This window comes from Branchiostoma floridae, chromosome 4 (genome assembly GCF_000003815.2).
Source record: "Branchiostoma floridae strain S238N-H82 chromosome 4, Bfl_VNyyK, whole genome shotgun sequence".
Classification (NCBI taxonomy): domain Eukaryota; kingdom Metazoa; phylum Chordata; class Leptocardii; order Amphioxiformes; family Branchiostomatidae; genus Branchiostoma; species Branchiostoma floridae.
In genome coordinates this window covers 17,218,565-17,242,248 of record NC_049982.1, presented here as the reverse complement: position 1 = coordinate 17,242,248, position 23,684 = coordinate 17,218,565, and the positions used below count along the sequence as shown (strand labels likewise).

At 41.4% G+C, this 23,684-nt stretch overlaps 1 protein-coding gene across 1 annotated transcript; it reads left to right on the top strand.

Moving 5' to 3' along the window:
- Positions 1-190: 190 nt before the first annotated feature.
- LOC118414279 lies at positions 191-23,598 on the top strand. Its single transcript, XM_035818206.1, has 11 exons — positions 191-371; positions 5,806-5,957; positions 6,440-6,648; positions 6,985-7,187; positions 7,574-7,710; positions 7,993-8,137; positions 8,535-8,716; positions 12,080-12,180; positions 12,585-12,742; positions 12,946-21,310; positions 21,604-23,598. Exons 1-11 carry the CDS (start codon positions 237-239, stop codon positions 21,624-21,626), a joined length of 9,810 nt encoding a protein of 3,269 aa, XP_035674099.1. The 5' UTR covers positions 191-236; the 3' UTR covers positions 21,627-23,598.
- The last annotated feature ends 86 nt before the right edge of the window (positions 23,599-23,684 follow it).

The following is a 23,684-nucleotide window of genomic DNA, read 5'->3' as shown; positions in this document are numbered from 1 at the left end:
GTGTAATGTTGCCAACTCTCTGACCTTAATTAAAGTGGCACAATAAAGTACATCCGTACACAAAAGATCCGGCCTGTCTCTGAATATCACAGAGTCTGTATTTTTTGACACGTAGATATGTCGTCCGGGAGTCCAAAATGATGATGTCCTTGAACCTGACGGGGCCATTCTGTCCCCCCTGTAAAAGTGGGCGTGACCGACCAGGAGTTCGCAGAAAGTTCAGCCACAGAAACAAGATGGCGGACGTGACTTGGTACATGTCTGAGTCTGCCGAGGCAGTTGCGGAGGAACTTTCCCGTCTCCTGCTCTCCCTTGAGAGCCTTGGTGACGACGAAGATGTCGCCGAGCAGTATCTTAACAAGTTCAGGGAGGTAGGTACACTCTGCACCTCGTATTTGTCTGCGCCGTGACGTTGTTTTCGACCTGCCCGCGCGTGTCTCCCGCTGTTGCGAAACCATCTTGCGGTGCTCGTCTGGATGGTGTGTAGAAATGTCGTTTATTGTCAATACGGTGTGTGTACGGTCATTAGGCGGCAATATGTGTTGTACAGTATCTAATGTGGATCAAGATCAAGGTCTGTGCCTGTTACATAACGGCACACACGTCCTGAACTGCGGGATCGCCCATGCTGCTGGCATGCTGTTTTGACAAATCAAGTCGGACAGCTCTTTGATGTTTTGACCCGGTGGGGAGGGGGGTGTTTCATCATAACATAATTTTTGAACATAGTCATTGCAGGCAGATCGAGGGTTTCCTGTTGTAATCGTCTTCTGTCAATAGACATTGTTTGTGCAACTTGTTTTCTCTCATATTGCTGTCTGTATGTGAGACATTTGTAAACATCGAACAGAAATCGGTTTTATGGCCTTGATGAATAACTCAGCTCAAGTAGTCAGCCCAACACGACTGCCATAATTTCCCTTTGAAGCTTTGTGTAGTTCAGTTCACCTTTAGTTCAGTTCAGTTCACCTTTATGTAGAGTAGACAACAACATAGATTCAAACTTTACAGTTGTTTGTTAAGGTTTCATCGCTTATTTTGTGTCAATTTCCGTACACATGGGTCATCCTTCATGCTGTTCAATTGGTAAACGAAAAGGAAACACACAGGACAAAAGACTTGCAACCATGCCCAACCCCCCTCCCCACCTCTGAAAACGTAATCATTATAACTTTGTGGTTTGCCTGTGTATTTGCTCATGCCAGTCATGGAGTTGACACTGTGATTATTGGTTGGTTAAGCATTATTAAGTATGTTGTAGATGTTTGGTTCTCTGTCATATTTGTCGATGTTTGCTGGGCATCACTGTACATGTGGAATGAATGGGATTGAAGGAAAATGAGTAAACAAATGGGATTGAATGTATGGATACAATTAGATGAATGAATGAATGAATGAATGAATGAATGAATGAATGAATGAATGAATGAATGAATGAATGAATGAATGAATGAATGAATGAATGAAAATTAAGTATTTGCACTTGCCATCAGTGTCGAATTGTAAATTCAGGTTTGAGGAAAGTGCTGTAGTACTCACTGTTACAGGAAATACATTCGTACGATTGAAATCAGTAACATGATTGATTAACAATGATTTGCTACTAGTATGTTGAAAACAATAGTATGGGACTCTTTCCTCCGAGAAAATCACGTAATTAGTTTATTAGTCTTATCCGTTTACTCTTAGGTCCCAAATAAACGTACCGGGACGTTTATTTTTTTCAGCCGCAAAATCCACCCGGTACGTTCTTATTTTGGACGGTACGTTTATTTCATTTTTTTTAGATTGGACCAGGGACCCCTGACATAATGAAAATCTGGGGTTTTCTAACCATATTTCTGCGGCATTTGTGCTCAAAATTCACAATTTTTCGGCCGATTAGCGGCGCGGATAATTTTCCCCCCACCGCTATGACATTCACGCAGTACTCGTAACACATCGGTCGATCTCGCTATGACGCTACACAGTAAATGCAAGGAGGTGGTAAATGTTATTATTTTGAGAAAATAAGACGCCACACTGAAGTTTTGAGAAAAAATGAAATCAGAAATAATGGACGTAAAATCAACAACTAGAACCTTGATTCCCTTGTGATATGAGTTTTGAGGCCGCAAATTCTCCAAAACGGCAGGAATTCATCGGTAAAAACAGCTGGAAACTTCACTCGAACCAATTCAAACATGGCAGCCATATCTCACGTGGTAACAGTAAAACTAGCACATTATTGCACAACATATTCGGATCACTAGAACGATGCTGTATAAAACGCGTGAAAATGATTCTATTTCGGTGCAATGATGGAAAAAGAATGCCATATATAGAGTGTTGAAGAGTGTTGAATTTCAAAAATAATCATAAGATTTTCTCATGTTAGCAGTTTCTAGTGTAATCTGTAACATATTAGTATGTGTGGAATGAGATGCTACTTTTACAGACGAGCTCTCACAAAAACTTTGTGAACAGGAGTTAATGAACAAAACGCTATGTTGGGAGTGTTGATGTGTATTTTAATTGGTGGTAATGTCTGAAGAAAATATGTTTGAGTACTTGCAGCTATATATATATATACAATGATTTTAATGATATGCCACTATTGCCAGTAATCATAAGTAATATACAACAATTTTCATTGATTACTTGATTATTGATTGCTTCAAGTTCAAGTTCCGAGTAGAATATGCATTATCATGTAAATTTTTACTTGTTGAATTTGAAAGCACCGTTGGCCCCCAGTTAGGGTTCATAGTGGGGAACCTATGCCCAATTTTCAACATTAGGGATACTATGAAATTATTTTCTATGTATACCCTTTATTACAAAATGGAGAAATATTATAATTCGAATAAGATATCTATAGTGCTTTATTATTTATAACAGGTGACTGAGATGGGGGTCATCAAGTATAAGTTAAATATAAAAAAAAACTATCTGCGTATCATCTTCTTTCTGTTGGGCCGATGTATCTTGGGCACACTTGTCCATTTGGTAATTTTCCGGGGAGTATGTGTATTCCGGGGGGGGGGGGGGGGGGTGGGGGGGGTGGGTTTTCCCTTTATTAAAATTTGAAAAATTGTCCGGGGGGGGGGTTATGTTTATTCTGGGGGGTATGTTTATTTGGGACGTAAGAGTAGAGAATTAAGTTGATTACACTTATAATCAATAAGATACTTCGGTTTTCACTTTTGTGTGCTCCAGAAAGCCGAATATATTTGGAAACACAGAAAGCTATACATGGAGTTTGAAACTTGGGGCGTTTACCAGACTGTTAGCCAGGTGTGCAGCCCTATGGTACCTGCCGGGTCCTCTGCAGACTTCCTACAAAAATAGGGCCTTATTTTTACGTCCCCCGGCAGCAAACACAAATTAATGTAACTTAGAACTTTGTGGTGTGGCAGGCCTTAGAGGTCAGAGGTCAATTTTCCATGTGTGTGTGTGTGTGTGTGTATTTGTGTGTGTGTGTGTGTGTTGAATTTTTTTTTTTTTTTCTACAAAAAAATTCACAGGTCTTTAACTCTTAGTGGCAAGTGTGCAGATGTTGACACACTGGCAGCACCAAATCCGTAGGTGTTTTTGGCACCTTGAGACAGATTAGCCGTGTGCGTGAGGCTCGGTGGGTGTCACTGCACCGTCATGGGGGCGGGGGCATGGCAAGTATCGAACTCAGGACCTACTGATTCTGATTCCAACGATCTAGCCGTTGCGCCACACACACTCCCCATTTTTTATACAGCCCGAAGATATTTGCCTTAGTAAGCATTGTTTTAATTCTACATGTATTATGTATATAGTCTGCAGGTAACTGATACTAATCTCAGCAATGATATCAAACTTGTGTATTGTGTATCTAAGTTTTTTAATTCCCTGTAAAGTGAAGCATGTGAGACTGTGTATAAACCTTGGGTCAGACACACCTGACAGTTTGTTTACTGTCATTTGACCTTGAGATATATGCAAATTAGGTACTTCCGGCTGGATTGTACCTCACTACTTGCCCAGCTCAGGTGTGCTTTGTTGTATGCTGTTGCACTCAGTGCATTATTGAAATTAAAGAAAAAAAAACGGCAGACATGTTTAAAAGTGCATCTGTTTGACTTTCCAGATAGAAAGTGGATCTGAATATTTGTAAGATTTGACCTAGACTATCACAGGGCTCAAAATGTTTTTTATTCACACCTGCACCAGTTAAGCATATCTAAACCTTGTATGAAGGGAATGACAGATGATAAATCAGATAGTTCTAGTACACTGTATATACTATTCCAAATTACCTGTACCACACACAAAATATTACCTGCAATACATCTTTTCTTTAGTTCAGACAAAGACCAATGATTTGAAGGTGTTCTTGAAACCTTTTAAATTTTGTAAATGATCACAGTGTAATCCTAAATCAAACTTTGCACCTGTTGACAGAATTTGGGACTGCCTTTATGTCTGGGACTCACACTTTATTGCTCATAGAAACAAAATTTCCCTACATTTCCTTTGGTATTACAAACATTATAAGGAATATGTGCAAGTGTGTGAAAGCATGTTTTTCTGCAATGCTGGAATGGATAATCTTCAGTGCAATTACTGCCACTCAATAGTTTTTTTTTCAGCCAAGTCAAAATTCAGACATGTAGCGTATTGGTACAAGCTGCTTTTTGCACAGCATATTGCATCAACAAAGTTTCTCATGAATATTTTGCAATTGTGTCTTTTGATTGCATTGCTTTGCATATTAGGTATGGCGTATGATCACGTCTGGGAACATACTAGTAAATGTCGTTGTTGGTCAGTAGCAAGCAAGTGTCAGATATTATACTGGTGGTGGGATGGAGGGCAGAAAATTAGCTGTGAGCTGTTTGTCATTTAAGATCTAATCATTGCACAGGGTTGTGGAAAATAGTTCTTCTGTTTGTAAGGTGAGCAATAAGGTGTGGTTGCTCCACTGCTTTGGAAGGAATGCATAATTCAGGAACGTTCATACTCTTGAATTCCACACAAGGATTGTCTGGCAGGAAATGACACAGAAAAGGGCTCTACAGTACTATAGCTACATATTGTACTCACAGTCAGCATACTGAAGGGATGATGCTGTATATTTGTTGCAACAGTTGTCAGAATAAAAAAAAAGCCAAAAAAATTATAGTTACCAATCATAGTTTCTATACTGAAAATATTCATTTGCTAGCTATATGGCTAACATAAAGATAACATACTAAATGCCAAATTGTTGGCATAGATAATTGTTTAGACAATATTAGATATCTTCCATATACATATACATACCTTACAAGTACTGAGAAAGAAATTTAATGTGATTAGAATGCCTGAATTACAAAGCATTCTTTCTCGGTGGGGTGTAACGGGTTAGATTGACGGGAGAAAAAAGGAATTTTTAATCATGTCTACACAATTATTTATGCCAACAATGCTGTTCAGGATGTTATTTTAAGGTAAACCATAGATCAAGGAGATGATAAAATGGCCATTTTCAGATCTTCGAATCTAGAACCAGATATTATGTGTGAACTGTTACCTCTCTTATAAGATAGACTGTTACATATATAACATTTGATATCAATAACAAATAAGATCATGTAAGAAATAGTAGATCAGCCATGTGTATGTACTGTCTTTTCTTGTGATCATAAACACTCTTCTCACAAAAGCAGGCATTAATTTTATTTTCTCAAGGACAACATCTATCATATTCTGTCCTATGTGAGCATAAAGACAATTTACCTGTCATCATTAATTATGTGGAATGTTCCACCTGTACTGAGTACTGACCAATGGTGTTTATTTCTGTGGTAGATTGTTGATGCCCACCTCCCTGAAGGACCAGTGGTGGGGATGGAGGAGGGAATCGCTGTAGTCCAGGCTGCTGTAGAGAAGTTTGTACAAGCCAGACAGAATTTCAGTGAAGGACTAGCATGTATGCAGTGGCTAGCGTCCTCACTTGCAACGTAAGTACATTCTGAGGTCAAGAAAATTTATCCAGCAATGCTTACTTACTGGGGACAAATTAACCTTGAATCTTTAGGTTAACTATTACCATATATATATATATATATATATATATATATATATCGTTTTTTTTACTCTTACATGCTAAAACAATATTTTTTTCTTCACCTTTTTATTTTATGTTTTATGAAATGATGGTGAACTTACTTACCTCAGCAAGAGTCTTAGATATTGAATGAAACTCTCTTGTGTCTTATGGTATTCCTGTTGTGTGAATACAAACACATTATATAGATAATGTTATGAGATGTATACAGTTGTATGTAGTCATGGCAATTATACCAGTAGGAACTTTTTGTGATACCTAAAGCAAAGTTTAACGAATTGGTCAGGGCAGTCAAGATTACAACACCTTTTGTACAGCTCTACTGCATGGAAATTGTTGAATTTGATACTAGATATTAATGATTGTCCCTTCCAGGTTGTGTGCCCAGTATGTAGTAGATTTGAACTACCAGCATCTGCCAGTGGAGACCAAGGTGAAGTTTGTAGCTACTGTTTCAATGGCTAATGAGCTGTTACAGCCGTACGGTCATGAGGACTTCTTGGAGGTTTTACTGGCAGCACGGCAGCCCTGGCCTCCTGTCTTTCTGAGGATTCTGCAAGGAAAGGCATCAGACATGAGTGAAGGTAGTCTCTCAGTTTCTTAGCAGTAATTTTTAATGACAAAAAACGTTGTGTGTGGTAAACAAGCCATAGTCCTATGTGAAACCATGGGTCTGTGTTGCTGGGATGTGTTGTGATATGTCTAGTATTGTCAAGTAGCAAAATGCAAATTTGAAAAATGGATACAATTATGTGATTGTTTTATTCCAATAAATATAGTGTTGATTGTCATGTCACGAAATGCTATTTGGCCTTGCATGTAGACAGTTTCAATGTGATGGCAATTGTTAAACTTTCATGTGCTTATTATGTATCATCAATAAAGCATTCATTGAAACAAAGGCCCCATCTCCTGTGTAGTTGATGTTCACCTGAGCCGTGAGCCCAGCCTGCTGATGGAGTACCGGGTCAGGTCCCTGCAGGCCCACGGAGCGATGGACGACGCCTCCACGCTGGCACAGTACTGCATGAACCACCCCAGCCACAGGGACGTGCTGGTCTTCAGGGAGATGTTCCTGCTCTGTCAGTGGCAGGCAGGCAAGGTGGACAACATTAAACGACAGGTAGAATTTCTTTTTCCTTACAACTAATGGAGAATAGTAAAAATTGTCACCAGTTCAGTAGGTACCATTTTATTAGATAGCAATTAGATATACAGATGTAAAAACTTTTGTATAATGTAGCCAGCCTCCACCACATACCCACATAGCTAGCTAGTGTGGTAGGGCAAAGAAAGTTGGACCAGCACCTATGCAAATAATACCGGTATACTCCTATATACGGGTTTTTAAGCAATTGTGGCAGGGAACGTAGCAGTGTCCATGGATATATATTTGTTCTATATGTCTTAAAGAGCTTTGTCAGCCAAAGAGATTGTGTTTCTTAAAATATGATTACAGATTAATATGACTGCAACAACAAAATTAAGTTATGTTTCTGATGCTGTCAGGTTCAATTCATTGAGAGCACAAAGCTGTACTTCATTGTGGAACACTTCGAGGCAGAGGGGATGTTGGAGCTGGCTGCAACAGTCTCCACCAGCTACTTGATACATCAGTGGAAGAAAGGGGAGTATTGCTGCAATAAGTAAGTGACACCACAGCATTCAGCTTCTCTTTTTCCATTTTCAGTCCTGCAATGTGATCTGCATAAAACAACTAACATTGTGAATTTCATATAGTGGCATAGAAATATTGTCCCAGTTAAACTTCAGGAACCTACTATGTAACAGTCAGGTACTCAGCACTCAGTAATTAAAATATAATCTATGTGTTTTGCAATATGATGAAGCCGCCTAGAGTGACTGGGCATTTGCTCGATTGACATGTCTTGCTTGTGATTGGAGATTGTTACTTTTGCATACTGTAGAGAGCTGGTCAGACAATGGTGCCATATACAGCATCCAGTAGAAGGCCCTACCACCACCATACTGGATTCAGCCAGGACTCTTGCCTTTAAGAATGATCCCAAAGTTCTCCACCTTTTGTATTTTGCTGAAGCACTACACAAAGAGGTAAGAAGGCAGCTGTGTCCAACCTGTGAGTTGAAAAGAAATGTGTGCAAAGGTGTAGTTTCTGGGTCAGGAAAATCTAGCCATAGTCATGAACACATTACCATAAAGATGTAATTTTGAAAGATATGTGTTTTGTCTCCTACAGTACAGATCTAGAAAGGGCATCCCATATACATGTTAAGCCTTTGTTGGGCAGTTATTGTCATTTCATCTTTATTGCTCAAACACTGTCATTCAACATTTAAGATGTAAATTGAAGTGGACTCACTAGACTTTGATACTCTCAAGTGTTTCACCAAGTTTTCAAATCCACACAAGCCAATGAACCTGTGCTCTGAAGCTATATCCATGTAAGAGAACCCAACTCAGACACACTTGTCTTGTGTATCACTTTAAGGTGGGAAAGGATTCCATGCCACTTGTCGCTGACTTGCTGCTGAGGGCTGTTGAGATGGACAAGCCAGTCACAGACCCCTTCTTCCACCCCAACGCTGCAGAAGACAAGACAGGCTACCACCACAGTGCCCCGACCATCCTCAGCTACATGGCTGTACTGCTGGAGGGTGACTATGAAATAAGGTAGAACAACAAAAGCTTGTCTGTACTTGGCCTGCTTTCACCAGCTTGAATTTGTTTTCCATTCCAATCATTGTTTGAGAGCCAATGTTCCATTGTTGAATCTGTCATTTCAAAGTTAGGGAAGTATGTTTTCATAATCTTAATGCTATTAAGTTCTGATTTTTTGGAAAGACAAGGTAAAATTTTTGTTTGTCCAACAAGCAATTTAAGTTCCACAGTGGAGGGAAGAGAGCCTGCAGTGTGTTGTGGTTTAGTGGTCAGTGAGTAACTCTGCTTCTACACCAAGTTAAAAGGAGAAATGTTGAAATCAAGGCTTCTTTTTGTTCAACAGACTTTTGCGCTGCTGGAAAAAGTTTTAGCAATTTGTATGATGTTGTGTGTTGCGCTGTTAACTGTATACATGTATATTACCATACATATTGGTAAATAGCTATGTACCAACAGATGCTAAGGAAAGGCAAACTTAAAAAGAGACTTGCCGTTTTTCGTAGCTACATGCTAGCTAATTGAGGAATAGAAGCAGACCCCATGATGTCACTAGGCAGAAAATTCTACAATGGTAGAATGACTAAGGGGGTGAGTGTTTGTCTTGCATCAGGAAGATCAGGGGACCGTCTTGGCCAGGTTGTACCAAAGACTTTTGGCAACTTTAACAACTTTCTCTGCTTGGCACTCAGCACTTATGACAAAAGATAGAGGGGAGTTGATCAGCTCCCTGCTGTAGTTGCCTGTTGTGGCCCAAGCGCTATACAAATGGAGATGGACACCACCCCTAACTATCGGAATGTTTGGCGAGGATTTCAACTTAACTTCATACTGTAAATGCATCTATGTTTGCTGGGATTTAATTAGAAGGAAAATAGTGTTCAACTTGGTTTTGAGTTTGCAGTTGTGCCATCTCGGGAACTTAAATGCATTTTCAGTACTGCCCTGTAGTCAAATACTGTAATGTAAAACCCGGCACATCTACCAACTGCCAGTCGGTAATGATTTGGTGGTTACTCGGCAAGGGTGCTACTTGTACATGTACAAATGGACAGAACAGTCCACTTATGACTTTGACAGTGCTGGTGTGATCAACTTTCACTGATCTAACTGTATCTACTCTCTAAATATGTAGTACAGCACTACATCCGCATACACGTGCTCGCCATCAGTGGAGACAGTAACAGTCAATTTGCAGGAAGATTTGAATAATATATGTAACTGGGTGAGTCTAAACATACTCTTGTTGAATGCAAATAAGACAAAATGTATGTTGCTTGGGAGTAGACCCAAAATGTCAAAGAAAACGAAACTCACCTTGTTTGCTGACGGATGTCCTGTACAGCAAGTAACAACTATGAAGCTACTTGGGAGCATCTTGAACGAGTGTCTCACATGGGACCTCCATGTAGAAGAAACCATAAAGAAAATGGCTAGGTCCCTGGGTACCATCAGAAGGAGTGCTGCATACTTGGATCAGTCCTTACTGAAATTGTTGACAGAAACACCTACCTTGCAACATCTTGACTACTGTGCAGCGGTTTGGACCTCTACCACACAAAAGAACATCACCGCACTACAAGTGATGCAGAATAAAGCAGGCAGACTTACTTAGTTTGAGAACTAACTGCACCCCGATCAAGCATATGCACAATGTCTTATCATGGTTGACTGTAAGTGAAAGACTCTATGTAAGCAACATGTGTACCTTTCACAAAGTACTCCTTTCCAAGGAGCCGTCATCATTGTACTGTAGACTACATTTGGTATCTAACCAGCACAGCTACCATACGAGACATGCAACACGGAAAAACTTTAGAACTGAGAAACCAAAGACAAACAGTCTTAAAAAAATCCTTCACATATAGAGCAGCATCTGAATGGAATCAACTATCACATGGAATCAACTATAGCATGAGTTGCAAACTGTGTTTTGTCGTGGGAATTCAATATAAACAAGTCCCACAATTGCAACCACTTGATTTATCAGCCATGTTTGTCAAAATGGGAAGTTTTTGGTAGGCTACCAAAAATTAGGGGACTTCTAGTGGCTTGCTATATTTTGTGTTGTATACTGATGGTGGAAATGTGGAAAAAAAGTAACATAACATATTGCAAATTTCAATCTGAATGGAGATTTTTAATACAAGATATTTACAGCGCGCTCAATTCCTATAATGTGTACCCTTAAATTAAAACAATGCCTCATATTATGCTTAAACACCCCCGTAACCAAATGGGTAACACCTGAATAAACTGCTGAAATAACTCTAAATGAACACTTCACACGGTCTCTTTTGAGCTCTGTATTCCAAGGAAGAAGACTCTCAGGTATGGACTTAGCAATGTGTAGTGTACTTTCAACACTGATGCTGGGTTTCCACTAAGATGTATTGACTGATTTTGTGTGCATTTTTGACAAAGTTGTAACAATATACCCACGAAAATGGCATGCTTAGAAATCCAGGAAGGTCCGAAAATAAGTTCCTGGATCAACTATGACATACCGTTTGATAAAAGCACAAAACGATAGAAAATAATCAGGTATTGACCTATATGGATGGGACACAATAACTCAGTCTACACATGCTGTCAGATGGTATAAAGTATGCAAACCAAAACAGTTTCCAGTTCTAAGGTTACAGATGACACTTACTGTCTTTTTATGTTGAGACCTAAACTCTACTTTAGTAGCAAATCCTATATGTGGAAAGTAATAGATCAGGTATGTTACATCAAGGAGGTTAAAAAAATAGTAAGTCTCGTGTGTATCACCAGATTTGGGGGTGTCGTGGGAATACTCAAATTAGATACGTACTACATTGTACATGTATATTGTCACCAAAACTTATTTTCTTCAAGGAGATGTAAATATTGCGATATATTGCTTGCTACACCAAAGAAAACACTAACTGTTTACTCGGCATGGGTGCTACAAATGGACAGAAAAGTCCACTTTTGACTTTGATATTGCTGGTGTGATCAACTTTCACTGATTTAACCGTATCTACCCTCTGAATACGTAGTACAGTGGTACTTTTCTACCATGGTGTTATACAGTAGGTGGTATGTAGAAATGAATGAATGCGAACTAAGTATTTGTGTGTCTTCACCGTAGCAAGTACCTCAAACATGTCATCATACTTTGACAATGTAACACTATACTACGTACATGTAGTGAGAAGGGAGTGTCGTAGGTGGCGCAGGCAGAAGACAGGAGGAAAATGTTTTTGAGTTCGCGGTGAAGCGTCCACTGCAAAAAATGCAAACATAAAACCACCGCAAAAGTTTCTGCATTAATGGTACTACATTCAACAGTCAGTATATGGTTGATTTTAACCTGTCCGTGTACTGGTTGTGTTTCTCCCCCCTGCCCAGGTGTGCCAGCCAGCTGACCTCCTTCTCTATCAGTCCTGACCTGGATCAGTACTACGTGGTGGAAGCTGTTGTCAACCTACCTGAGGAAGTGCAGGGTACAGGTCAGACAACAAACCCTCTTCAACCTCCTAGTCACCTGCTTGGGATAATGTTTGGAGAAAATTCTAACCTCTAATTAGAGTACAGGAAAACTTTGTATATTACTCTTATTTCTTAAGTCTGTCTATCGTTGGCTTCAGGTATTTGTAATTACAGTATTAACAGGCAGAGGAAAGAAAACAGAAAACAGTAAAGAACGTATTGGGAATGGTGATCGCAGATACAGGTGGAAGCTAGACAACTAGGTATGCAATTATAGTAAAAAGTAGTACCTTGACAGTAATATAAGGTAAGGGGAACATATCATTAAGGACTGCAGCCCTGTCAAATACAGTCAAGAAGACCTTACAGCTCTTGAGTCCAACTGTACATTTAATTTGATTTTGTGATTGCATGTTTGCCTCAGGGGTGAACCTCAGCAGACACAAGAGGAGAGACATCCTGAAGACCCTGCGGAAGCTGCGACCCCGCTCCTGCGGTCTACATCCAGAGATGTCCTGGCAGCAGCTGAAGCCACACATGTTAAAGCTGCTGACCTCAGAGGAGAGGAACACTCTCTTACAGGTATGCTGAATGATTCTTTTCATGAAATGTGCATGTCACAAGGAAGGAATACCTTTCTATGTTGGTATTTTTGTGTTCGAGTGGACTTTGTCTCCACCAAAAGAAAATACAGCAAACAATTATGACAAATTGTTCAGGGCAAAATACATGACATTGTGGTGACTTTATTTGAGTTTGAACTGCCCCTTTATTTTCTTACCCAGGAACATGTTGAGGCTGAATGTGACATATCAGCATTTGAGGAAATCGGGAAATCTCCATGTAAGGCGACAGTCTCTAAGCCCAGGCTGACGGAGAAGGAGCCAGTTTGTGCCGCGGTGGAGTCAGATGAAGAAGACCTGACACTCCTTCTGAGTGATAGTGATGACGGGTCATGTGGTCCAGTCAGTCCCATCTTCAGCGGGGCCAGGTATGGACTGGATTTTGCCACCCCTCCAAGGCCACCCAAAGCAACTAGTATTGTGGACAATGTTGCCAACGACAGTCCCTTTGTGGGAGAAGAGGAGGTGATTGTCTGTGAGAATGAAGGCAGAAGTCCAGCATATGGAGACAAGTGGAAACAGGCGGAGAGCATGGAAGAGTCAAGAAGTGTTTCACAGGAAGGCTGGTTGGAACCGGTTGCCAATGATGCTGTCAGGAGCACACCTGACAGTACAGAGACTGTGAGCATGGATAAAATGGTGGACACAGATGACTTGTTGGCAAGGATAATCAAAGACAAGGTAGAGGAAGTTGCATCCAATAGGAACTCCAGTGTACTGAGCAATGGTCATGATGAAGACAAGCACCAGAAACGCTCCAGTACACAGGGAGAGCACAGCAAAGAGCATCCTGCAGGACAGGGTGTGAGAAAGCCACATAAGAACCTCAGGCATGTGACCCTTCATGACTTGCTGTGGAAAACAAATCCAGAGGATTTTGATTTCACTACTTCTACTGAAGAGGAAGCTGTCAATGAAGTATCTGTCTCCCCAGCAGATGCAAGCTGTGGTGACTGTCAGCAACCAGTAGACAAAGAAGAGCAGTCTATGGACCTGGAATGCACAGAGACACTAGACCTTGATGCTGTAGAGAGTGTTCCCTGTGATGTTGTAGGATTGGACAGAATGGAGGAACTGCATTCAAAGTATGGGGGGACTCTCGGGGAGTGGGGAGGATTTGTTCCTCCAGAGCCACTAAAAATCTACACTCATTCCAGTGATCAAAGTGAAGAGATTGTGTCTTGTCACTCTCCAGAAAAGGGAAACCACCAAGGAGACTTGTCAGACTTTACTTTGACAGGAGACTTGATGGCTGAAAATGGCAATGCAGACTTGTTGAAAATCAAGATGGCTGACTTTGTGGACAGCATGGACCAAGGAGGGCCATGTGGCTCTGTTTTGTTGGTAGATCTCGAGAACTGTAGTGCCCCCGACAACACTATAGCTGCTGCTGAAATGAGGATGGCAGCACATCTGGGTCATCAGAAATCAGCAGATACGAGTGCAGAGGCAGGAGGTGCCACCGGTGGAAGCAACCAAAATATGGTCACTTCTAGGAAAAATATTTTTGAAGCTATTAGCACAGTTACCAATGCAACTGAGAGACAAGACAGGGGACCCTTTATCTCTCCTTCATCCAAAGGTGAAAAAGATGGTTCCAAAGCAAAGAGAAGACCTTCAAAGCTGTCATCACAGCAAGGTCTTCAAAGAGATGCAGGTGTTCCCAACAGGTCGAGACTGCATGATTCAGACTCCATGCACACTGTTGCACCAGTGCATAGTCTTGATCCAACATGGAAGAACACGTGGAATAGCAGTGCCAGTAGCCTGAGCAGCAGGGGAGACACAACCAGCAGCCATGAAGGGTATGATGGTAGCAGTGAGTACAGCACTGAGACTGGAGAGGGAATGGAATCTGGGCTTCACCCAATCCAAGGGCCAAGCAGGCCGGAGAAGATGCAGAGTGACAGGAATTTCTGGACAGGTTTTGACTTTAGACAGAACAATGTTACTCATGGTGTGGATGGAATGGATGAAATTGTCTCAAAGACAAAGGAGAAATCTATGCTAGAGCCAGCTGAACTGAAGAACAGGTCTCTGGACAGCAGGGATAAAAAGAGTGCCCCAACTGCAAAGCCATTACAATTTAACAAGCTGAGACAAATGTTGTCAGAGGGTAAAGCTAGTCAGGCCCGGCCATATAATGACCAAAGTGGCACCATGACTGGTCAGGGGACATACAGTGACCAACGTGGCACCGTGAGGCTGTCCAAGGAACATACAGACAAAGTGTTAGGGACACAGAAGAGAGGAAATTCACCATATCTGAGTGAGAGGACAATTGGAGTTAATACCGATGATGCCTGTAATACTGATTTGGAATACATGATGAGGCATGGTGAATTGTATTCCTCGGGTCTAGCAGATTTAGACAGGAGGGATAGTGCATCAGCAACAGATAGTACTTTTGTAGAGAAAGCCAAAGGCACACAGGAAAACGTGATGAGGGGAGAGCTCTTGCATATCCCACGGCCTTTCCTGGCAACAAAGAAAAGAAGGAAAGGTATGATAGGAGTAGGGCCAACAGCTATTCAAAAGCGTGAGAGCTACAAGTGTGGCTGCTGTACGTTTCAGACAATTTATGTGGGCAACATCAAAAGGCACATGAACAGACATGGTGACCATATCAAGCGCTACTCAAAAGACATTTCATTTGTGTGCCAGTATTGTGAGTATTCAAGCAGCACCAGAATGGAGGTGATAACCCATATGACAAGCTCTCATCAGCACAACTTTCCGAACAGTTCACTGGACCCTTGGACAACAGACTTACCCTTTGGGCATGCAGCGGCTGCCACACTTGCTACAAAAGACATTTTTGATGGTAAAGAACAGATCAGCTATGACCACCAGTCTTTTGCTAGTAGTAGGGAAGACTTTGTGCCAATGTCTGGTATAAATGATGCAAAGGTGAATGGAAGCAAATCCAAAATAGGCACAAAGAAGAGAAAAGGAAAGTGCCCACAGAACTTGGCAGAGATAAGAAAGAAAACATGTGCAGAGCTGGCAGCAAAGGGAATTCCACACCTACAAGACATAGATTCATTAAAAGATAGTGGGATCCAAGGGAAGGAGGACCCAGAAAGGAAGACAGAAGAGAGATATTGGCAGGCTGATAACCCTTCCTTGATGATGCCAATGCCCTCCAGAAATGATGGTGTAACATCTACTGATAGGATACTTACCCTAAGACCCACAAAACAGCTGCCCCAAACCTCTTTTGACAACTTTGTCAGTCCATCAAATGAAGAACACTTGACATTGCTTCTGCAACCAGTAAAAGACACTATGCTTGCAGTGCCAACAACGGTGCCGGAGGCATCTCATCCAAAGTTTGATACCAATGCCAGTACCAATGAGATGCCCATTTTCAGTCACCATAGTTTCAGTCCTCCAGTGAGGATGTCACCCATGGTGAGTCCGCCTGTGATGTTGATGGCAAGTCCACCAACAACATTATCCCCCACGGAAAATACTAGTCCACCAAAGAAGTCATCACATGTGAGTCCGTCAAGGAACAAAGATGAAAACCAGAATTTTGCATCCCCAACTGTAAAGTCTGCATCAAAGAGAAAGGGCAAGAAAGACTACAAAGCATCATTCTTGTATAATCTCCTCACAGACAAGGATGAAATGAAGGATGTGGCAAGGAGTCCTGGAGCTGACCCTTCAATGCAGAGTAGATGTAATGAATCACTGTCTGTGGTTACTCCTTTATTCCCACAGGAAGTGGAGATCCCTATGATACAGGGCTTGTCCCCTGCACCAATGAGCATGTCCTCTGCACCTTTGAATGTGTCCCCTGCATCGGGTAACATGTCCCCTGCAATACTTAACATGTCCCCTGCATATATGCTGCCTCAGACTGCTTTTGCTGCTAACATTCCCAACAGTCACAACTTTGCTACCTTTAGTCCATTCCAGACAGGACTGCAGTCAACTGTTGGGTGCTACAATGTTGGTAGTTTACCGCTGGTGGACACTGCTCAGGGGTTTCGCAGAGATGAAGGGCTCTTTGTACCTGCAGACAAGAAGAAGCGCAGTAGGAAAGGGAAGAGCAGTAACTCCAGGAAGCAGAGCACTTCTGCGGTGAATGCTGGTGCTTCGCCAACTGTCCTCAACATTCCACCGCAGGCAAAGTACAGCCCTAGAAGGCATGTGCCTGACAGCAGTATCCCAACATTCAGACCCTCTCCATCTCAAAGTAAACCAGGCAGTCGAAGGTGGATAAATGACCAACATTCCCGGTACATGAGTGGGCTGACAGATGTAACACCATATGGAGAACCTGATGAAACATTGTGGCAAAGCCAGGCTGATTGGTGGCATTCTCCACAACATGGCCAAAATCCTGCTCATGCTAGAAGCAAACCTGCCCAAACCTCACCAGCAGCCTGGCCAAAGACTCACACTGTGACCACAAATGAGGTACAACCACTAGACCTCAGAACAACTCCAACCTTCAGAAGTAGCTTTTCAGCTAACCATATGTGGGCTAGTCATTATGCTGTGGCTGACAACAGTTCAGCTTGTTCATCTCTTAGACAATCCCAAAGAGAGCCTGTGGATAATAATGGAAAAGTGTCCTCTCCCATGAGAATGGATCAGATTTCATCATCACTTCATGCACAATCACAAGGATGCCCTCCTCCAACAGAAAATGTACAGATACAGGACAGCGAGGGTGAAGGCCAAGTTCTTGCCAGAAGGCCCTTGACTGTCCCATACATTCCAGCCTATGAACACTGCACAGCCTCCAATGACATAGCTGTGAATGGTTGTAGCATTTCAACTGTAGCAAAAGGCAGTAGCTCTTATGAAAGTGACCAACCAACAAGTATGGCAGCAACCACTAAAAAGGCAAGAGGAAAGTCTGCAGCCAGCAGTGCTGAGCAGAATGAGAATACCAGAATGACCAGTGGAGATGCTGTAGAGGTTTGGAAGGCAGACTCAGTTGATAGACAAGAAAGCAACAGGTTGACACTTGCACAACTAGCAGCATCTCCAAATGAGGCCAGAGGTATTGATCGTAACATAACAGGTAATGAAATGGTGGCTTGGGACTCAGGTACATCAGAGACTGCAGCAGGACATGTTGATGATGGTCCCAAAGATGACACTGATGAAGAGAATGTTGGTGAGCTTGATACAGGAAAGGCCCCAGACATTGAACCATCTCACATCCACTTGCATTCTGAGTCAGAATCTTCAGCTTTAGTTGCAACTAGCAAAGAACCAGAGGACAGCCTTTTTGTCAACAAAGACAACTTTTTTGATGATGATATTCCAGTAGCTGACAGTACAATAACAGCTCACAGCTGTTTGACCACAGAGGAAAGTGTTGATACTAATAGGACAGCAAGTGAGGTGGAACCTGCTCAAAGTCCTTTAACTAATGATAAACCTTCAGATGATGATGTCATCCCATTGAGTGAGGTACAACTAACTCAAGGCCACATTAGCAGTGGAGGCAGTGTTCCAGCAGAAGAGAGAAAAACAGCAACTGGTACAGTAGTAGTCCATGGTTCTCTGACAAATGATAAAGATCCGCCGATTGTTTATGCCGAGGTTGAAACAGGTCAGACTTGCAAGTCTGAACCAGAGCCCACGTCCAAGGATGAGGCATTGCAGACATGCAAAGTAGAACCTAAACAGACTTGCAGTGTTGAACCTGTAAAGACTTGTAACATTGAACCTGAACATGCCTGCAATAGTGCAACACGTACAGTGGACACCATTGACGAACCAGTTGGCAATTCCTCAATAGATGGCAAAGATGCAGTTATTGCTAACAATCGGACAGTTGATGTCTTTAAGGGTAAACAAAGTACTTCTCTTGAGGGCAATAGGTGCTCTGCCTCCTTGCCTCAGAGTAAAACTCTTGCAGATAGGAAGCTAACAATTCCAGAACAAATTCCTAAAACTAAAGATGACAAGCCAAGCTTTCATTATGCTGACCGTGAACAGGCTGATAATACTGGATACAGGGGTCCTGTGACAAGAAAGAGAATGTCAACTGACACAGCACAGGCCAACGATAACTCATCAGACCAGAGAAAAAAGTTTAAGATATCACTGCAAAAGAGTCTGTCTGCTGGTAGGAAGAAAAGAGCAAGTCCAACGGTGTCAAACATAACAACAGAGACAGCATCTTTTAGTAGTGATGCTCTCAAAATCAAAAATGAGGCTTCTGAGGAGGGTCTGACATCACAGCAAAGAGAGGAGTCAGTGCAGCCTGCAGGCCTTGATCCATGTACAAGTGTCAAGGCATCAAAAGATAGCAAAGGTGCTGAGTTAATGGAAGGTGATGTTTTGCATGATCCATGTGTTACTCCCCAGAAGAAAGAAAAAACATGCAAAGACTCACTAAAGCGTAGCTCTGTTTGTGAAATACAAAAAGCAGAGATGCCTTCTTCAAAGGAGGAACTGAATGCTGTTGATGAGCTGGTAACCGAAGCTTCTGAGGAAGCTGCATCATTACAGAGGCTTGAAGACTCATCCCCTACAAAAACCAGTGTATCATCAGAGCCTTGTGAAAGCAAGGGGGATTTGCAAAGTCTAGAAGTATTTTCACAGAACATTCCAGTGCCAAAAGAAAATGCAAAAAGAAGTCAAAAGATGGGCAGGTTCAGGGGTAGGAGGGGCAGAGCTCAGAGGTCTTACCAACAAGAGACAACAGCAGCTCATACTGACAATGAGTCTGGAAGATATGCTTCTGAGGAGGATTCCACTACTTGCAAGGTATCTGTGGACAGAAAAGGTGAGGATAGTAAAAGAGAGATTTCCTCCTCATTAGGAAATGGTCTGAGGAAGTCGAGCAGTCTGAAAAGCAGGACAAAACCATTGTCGCATTGCACAGATGAAGCTGCAACGTCAGAATCATCAAAAAGCCAAGGATCTTTGCAGAAGTCACCATCTAGCAAAAAAGGAAGAAAAAAACAAGCAGTTAAAAGTCAGCAAAAACTCAATCCTGGCTCTGCAGAGTTATTTGCAAATCAGATGTCTGAGGATGCTGCTTTGGAACTACAAGATAAATCCTTGGAAGGAAGCCACAACAAAGAGAAGGTTCCCCTTGTTCGAGGGAGGACTGTAAGGAGGAGAGTTGCAACTCAAAGAATGACACAATACTTACTGTCTTCTGCTGAGGAAGATAGTGGTGCAGAGGTGCCAGGGAGTGATCAGTTTGTACAAAAGCCATCTTCAACAACCCAGGTCAAGTCTCAAGTGACAAAACAGACTGTTAAAAGACAACAAAAGCGTAAATCTACCGGTGGGAGGACAGTATCAGATTCTAAAGGGTCGTCTCTGGAGACAATTTCAGCTGTTGGTCATGAACATGGCAGCAAGGATTCTCAGGAACCCACATCATCAGAGCCACTGGCAGGGTCGGCCTGTTGTAATGAGGTCAGCAACCTCACCGGCAGTCAGGAGGCAGAAACAGCAGTTTTGGCTTCATCCCCAGGAACAGATCCAACTCCCAGTGAAGTAATCACATTGGAAGGCAGAAAGTCTCAGAAGAAAAACAGATCTAATTGCTTGGTAATACAGAAGAGTGAAAAAGCTGCTGAGGCTACAAGAAGGAGTGTCCGAAAAAGGGTACCAACATGTAAGATACTGGGTAAGACAGTTGCAGTCTTCAGTAAACACAAATCACACATTTCTAAAGGACGTAGTAAGGAAGAATCTGATCAAGATAGCCTTGTGTTATTCAATCCTCAAAATACTGGGTGGACATACAGCAGAGAAGATAAGAAGAGGTACCAAGAAAAATCAGCTCTGCCGGAGGAAAAAGGTACAGAGACAATAGACCCTCCTTCTACTGAGTCAGTGGAGCTGGAGATGCCAATCAAGAAGGAAGAGAACATGAATCCAGTTGAGGATAACATTCCTGTGAAATGTGCCCCTCACACAAAGCCAAACAAAACACCTGTGATGGAAAAAGATACAACAGGGAGACGCTTGCGAAGCAGGTCACCAACCAGTGTCTCTGTAACTATAGCAACAGGAGAAACAAGAGAAAACATAATTGATCCCAGTGTGATGGAAGAGGCAGCAGCAGGACCTTCCAATCTAACCTCAGGAAAGGCCATGGCTACTAGGCAGAGGAGGAACAGATCTGAAGAAGACTTATCAAAGGTCCTTTTGCCTGAGAACAGCACATTAATGGTGGAAAGCACTAAAAGAAAGAAATCAAACAAGACTGTAAAGGGTTCTGCCTCACCTACAGATGGTAGCTTAAGAAAAGCTGCAGGCACTGCTGTGAACTCAGCAAGTGGTCGGACCGCAGTGAAGAGTTCCAAGTCTAAGCACTATTGTGTACCTATCCCTGCCAGTGGTAAGAAAAGTACCTTTGGGAACATCAAGTCCTCAAAGAAGCCTACCCCATGCTCTGCAAGCAGATCAACTGGAGTGAAGACTAAGGTGATGAGGAAAGGGAAACCTGAAGCTACACCACGGAGAAAGAAGTCTGCAGGAACAGGAGAGCCCCCCAGACTTCTTGTCACCAAGGGAAAGGTTTCTCCCAAAGGTTAGTCTCTCACTCTAAGTCTTCTTTGAGGACTTTTAATTGGCCATAGCAAAGAGAAAAAAGTTATACAAAATGTTTTTCCCACCAGTTTGAGGCCCTGTTTAATTTTTTGACCTAGAATTGAAGCCATATTTATAGCTTCAATGTAAAAGAGAACCACAGTATACAAAATTCTTTAGTCATATGTCACACAGTTAGGGCTTATCTAATTTTGCACCAGTACACTAATTACTAGCTGAACTTTCGTTATTGTAATTCGTAATTCTAAAAGCAAGTCTTATGTCCTCTCTCAGGTAACAGATCAAAGAAAAAGTGATACTACAATGGCACCTTCACATGTACCAGGAACATATCACGATGGAAGAATGCAGATGCAGATCTGCCTAAGGCCCAGAGCCCTGACGGTTCAGCATTGTCTGTTAAATTGTACACATACACATATAACTTTGTTAAACCCTTGCTTTGTCTGTTTCCAGTGAGAAAAGGCTTTCAGTCAAATGTGCCATAGAGCAAAAAGAGAAATGCCAGGGTACTTATTCTTCCAACTAGTTTGCTAACCTGAAGTTTCCTGTAATCCATAGTTGTCACTGAGCTTTGTAATAGTAAAAGTATCCCCACTTTGTAGAGCAATAGCTAAGAGTGAGAGTTTATCATGCAGATACAATGTGTGCCATCAAGATGTTGACTCTCAAGAAGCAAATTTTGTCATTGATAAACCAAGGAGGTTTTTCTTGAAACTTCCTTGGCTAGTGCCTTAAAGACATGACTATACATGAGAGAGTAGGGACTGGTACACGTAGGTCTAATGATGATAAGGCTTTGAATATGTTGCTATTCATTAATTCATACCATTTCCCAAAAAACATCTGGATGAACAAACTCTTGCCCATTATGGGGATAAAAGTTTGCAAGTTGCAACGGTTGCTCCATTCCCATCTCAGGTAAACATCGTTTTTTCAGTGGTAAGAGAGAGTTCCATCAAAATGTGGAAATTCGCCATTAAAATCAAAAGAAGATTACTATGACAACCAAGATATTTGAGGTTTATTTGTGTATCTGCTTGGTTTGGCCTCTGAAGAAGGGCCTTTGATGTAGGAAATGTTTACTGTTCCTTTTTCACTGTTGAAGATAAACAGTTGCATGTATAACAGGCATTGAATAATAAGGCTGTGATAAAGAGTGTGAAAATGTTCTTACAAGTTCCTATTGCGGGTCAACTGTTTCGCAGAGATTTTTTACATTGTTGTTCTTTCCTTTTGTATAAATAATCATGCCTGTTCAGATCATTTTTACTATTTGCCAGTTTTTTTCCTGAAACAGATATTTATTTTGTTTTTCATGTTGATATTTATATGCAACAATTAGTAAGTTATTATATATTTTGTAAGGGTGGTAACTGAAATGATATGCAAGGATTTGGCTGGGTGTGTTTAGGGTTTAGGCCCCAAAATATTTGTAATAAAAATTAGCAGGAATTGAATTTGCTTTCCACATTCTATTGTTACTTCTATCAGTAATTGAAACATGAGCACTTGCTTTTGTTAGATATGAGGGTATCACATCTGATGTTCGTATATTCAAATTCCTATGTAGGGCTGTCAGGAGAAGAAGTTGGAGCAATGGCAGGAAAAATATTGTTTCAAGGATCAGATTCATATGTAGAGCCAGTAAAGAAAGCCTGTCTATGTTTTGGTCTTCTTTGGGACTTAGTTGTGCCACAATTTCTTTTTTTCATACAGTCAGCTGATGACTAAACAGCTGTATACTAGTAGTTACATTTTGAAGGTTAGATTGGAGGGGAAAATAATAGGAGTTAAATAATAGTAACCAAACAGTTAATGCCTGTGGGCCCCTGTTTACTTGTTTGTTTATTACTTATTGTCTCAGTTGACAGTTTGAGCTCTTGCTGGCAGAGCATTCTACTGTATATACTTCACAAATGCTTGTGGAGTTCATGTTTGACTTGTTTAAGTTCAAGGTGTACTGTAGTTTGGCAGGACAGCAAGGATTTTTGTTTGGATTTGACTTGTATATTTATAAGGTAACTTGAGGGTTAAGTTTCAGGTTGGTCACATTTTTTGTTGTAATGTTAACACATTGTAGTACAAGTTCTACATCATACATCATGCTTGTTTGCAGTAGCTGCTGCACAGCTGTTACAGATAATTGTATTATTTAAGGCAAAATCAGGACATCACATGAGTACATATATGTTACATGTACCTGAATCAAGTTTCAAATATTCAGTGTTGTTATTTTTTGCAATACAGATTTATCCTTTATTACAATGTATGGCTTTGTCATTTAATACCAGTATTTGTCCTCTTGATGCTCATGAAGGGTTCAAATATAAAGAACCAGTCAGGCCAGAGGA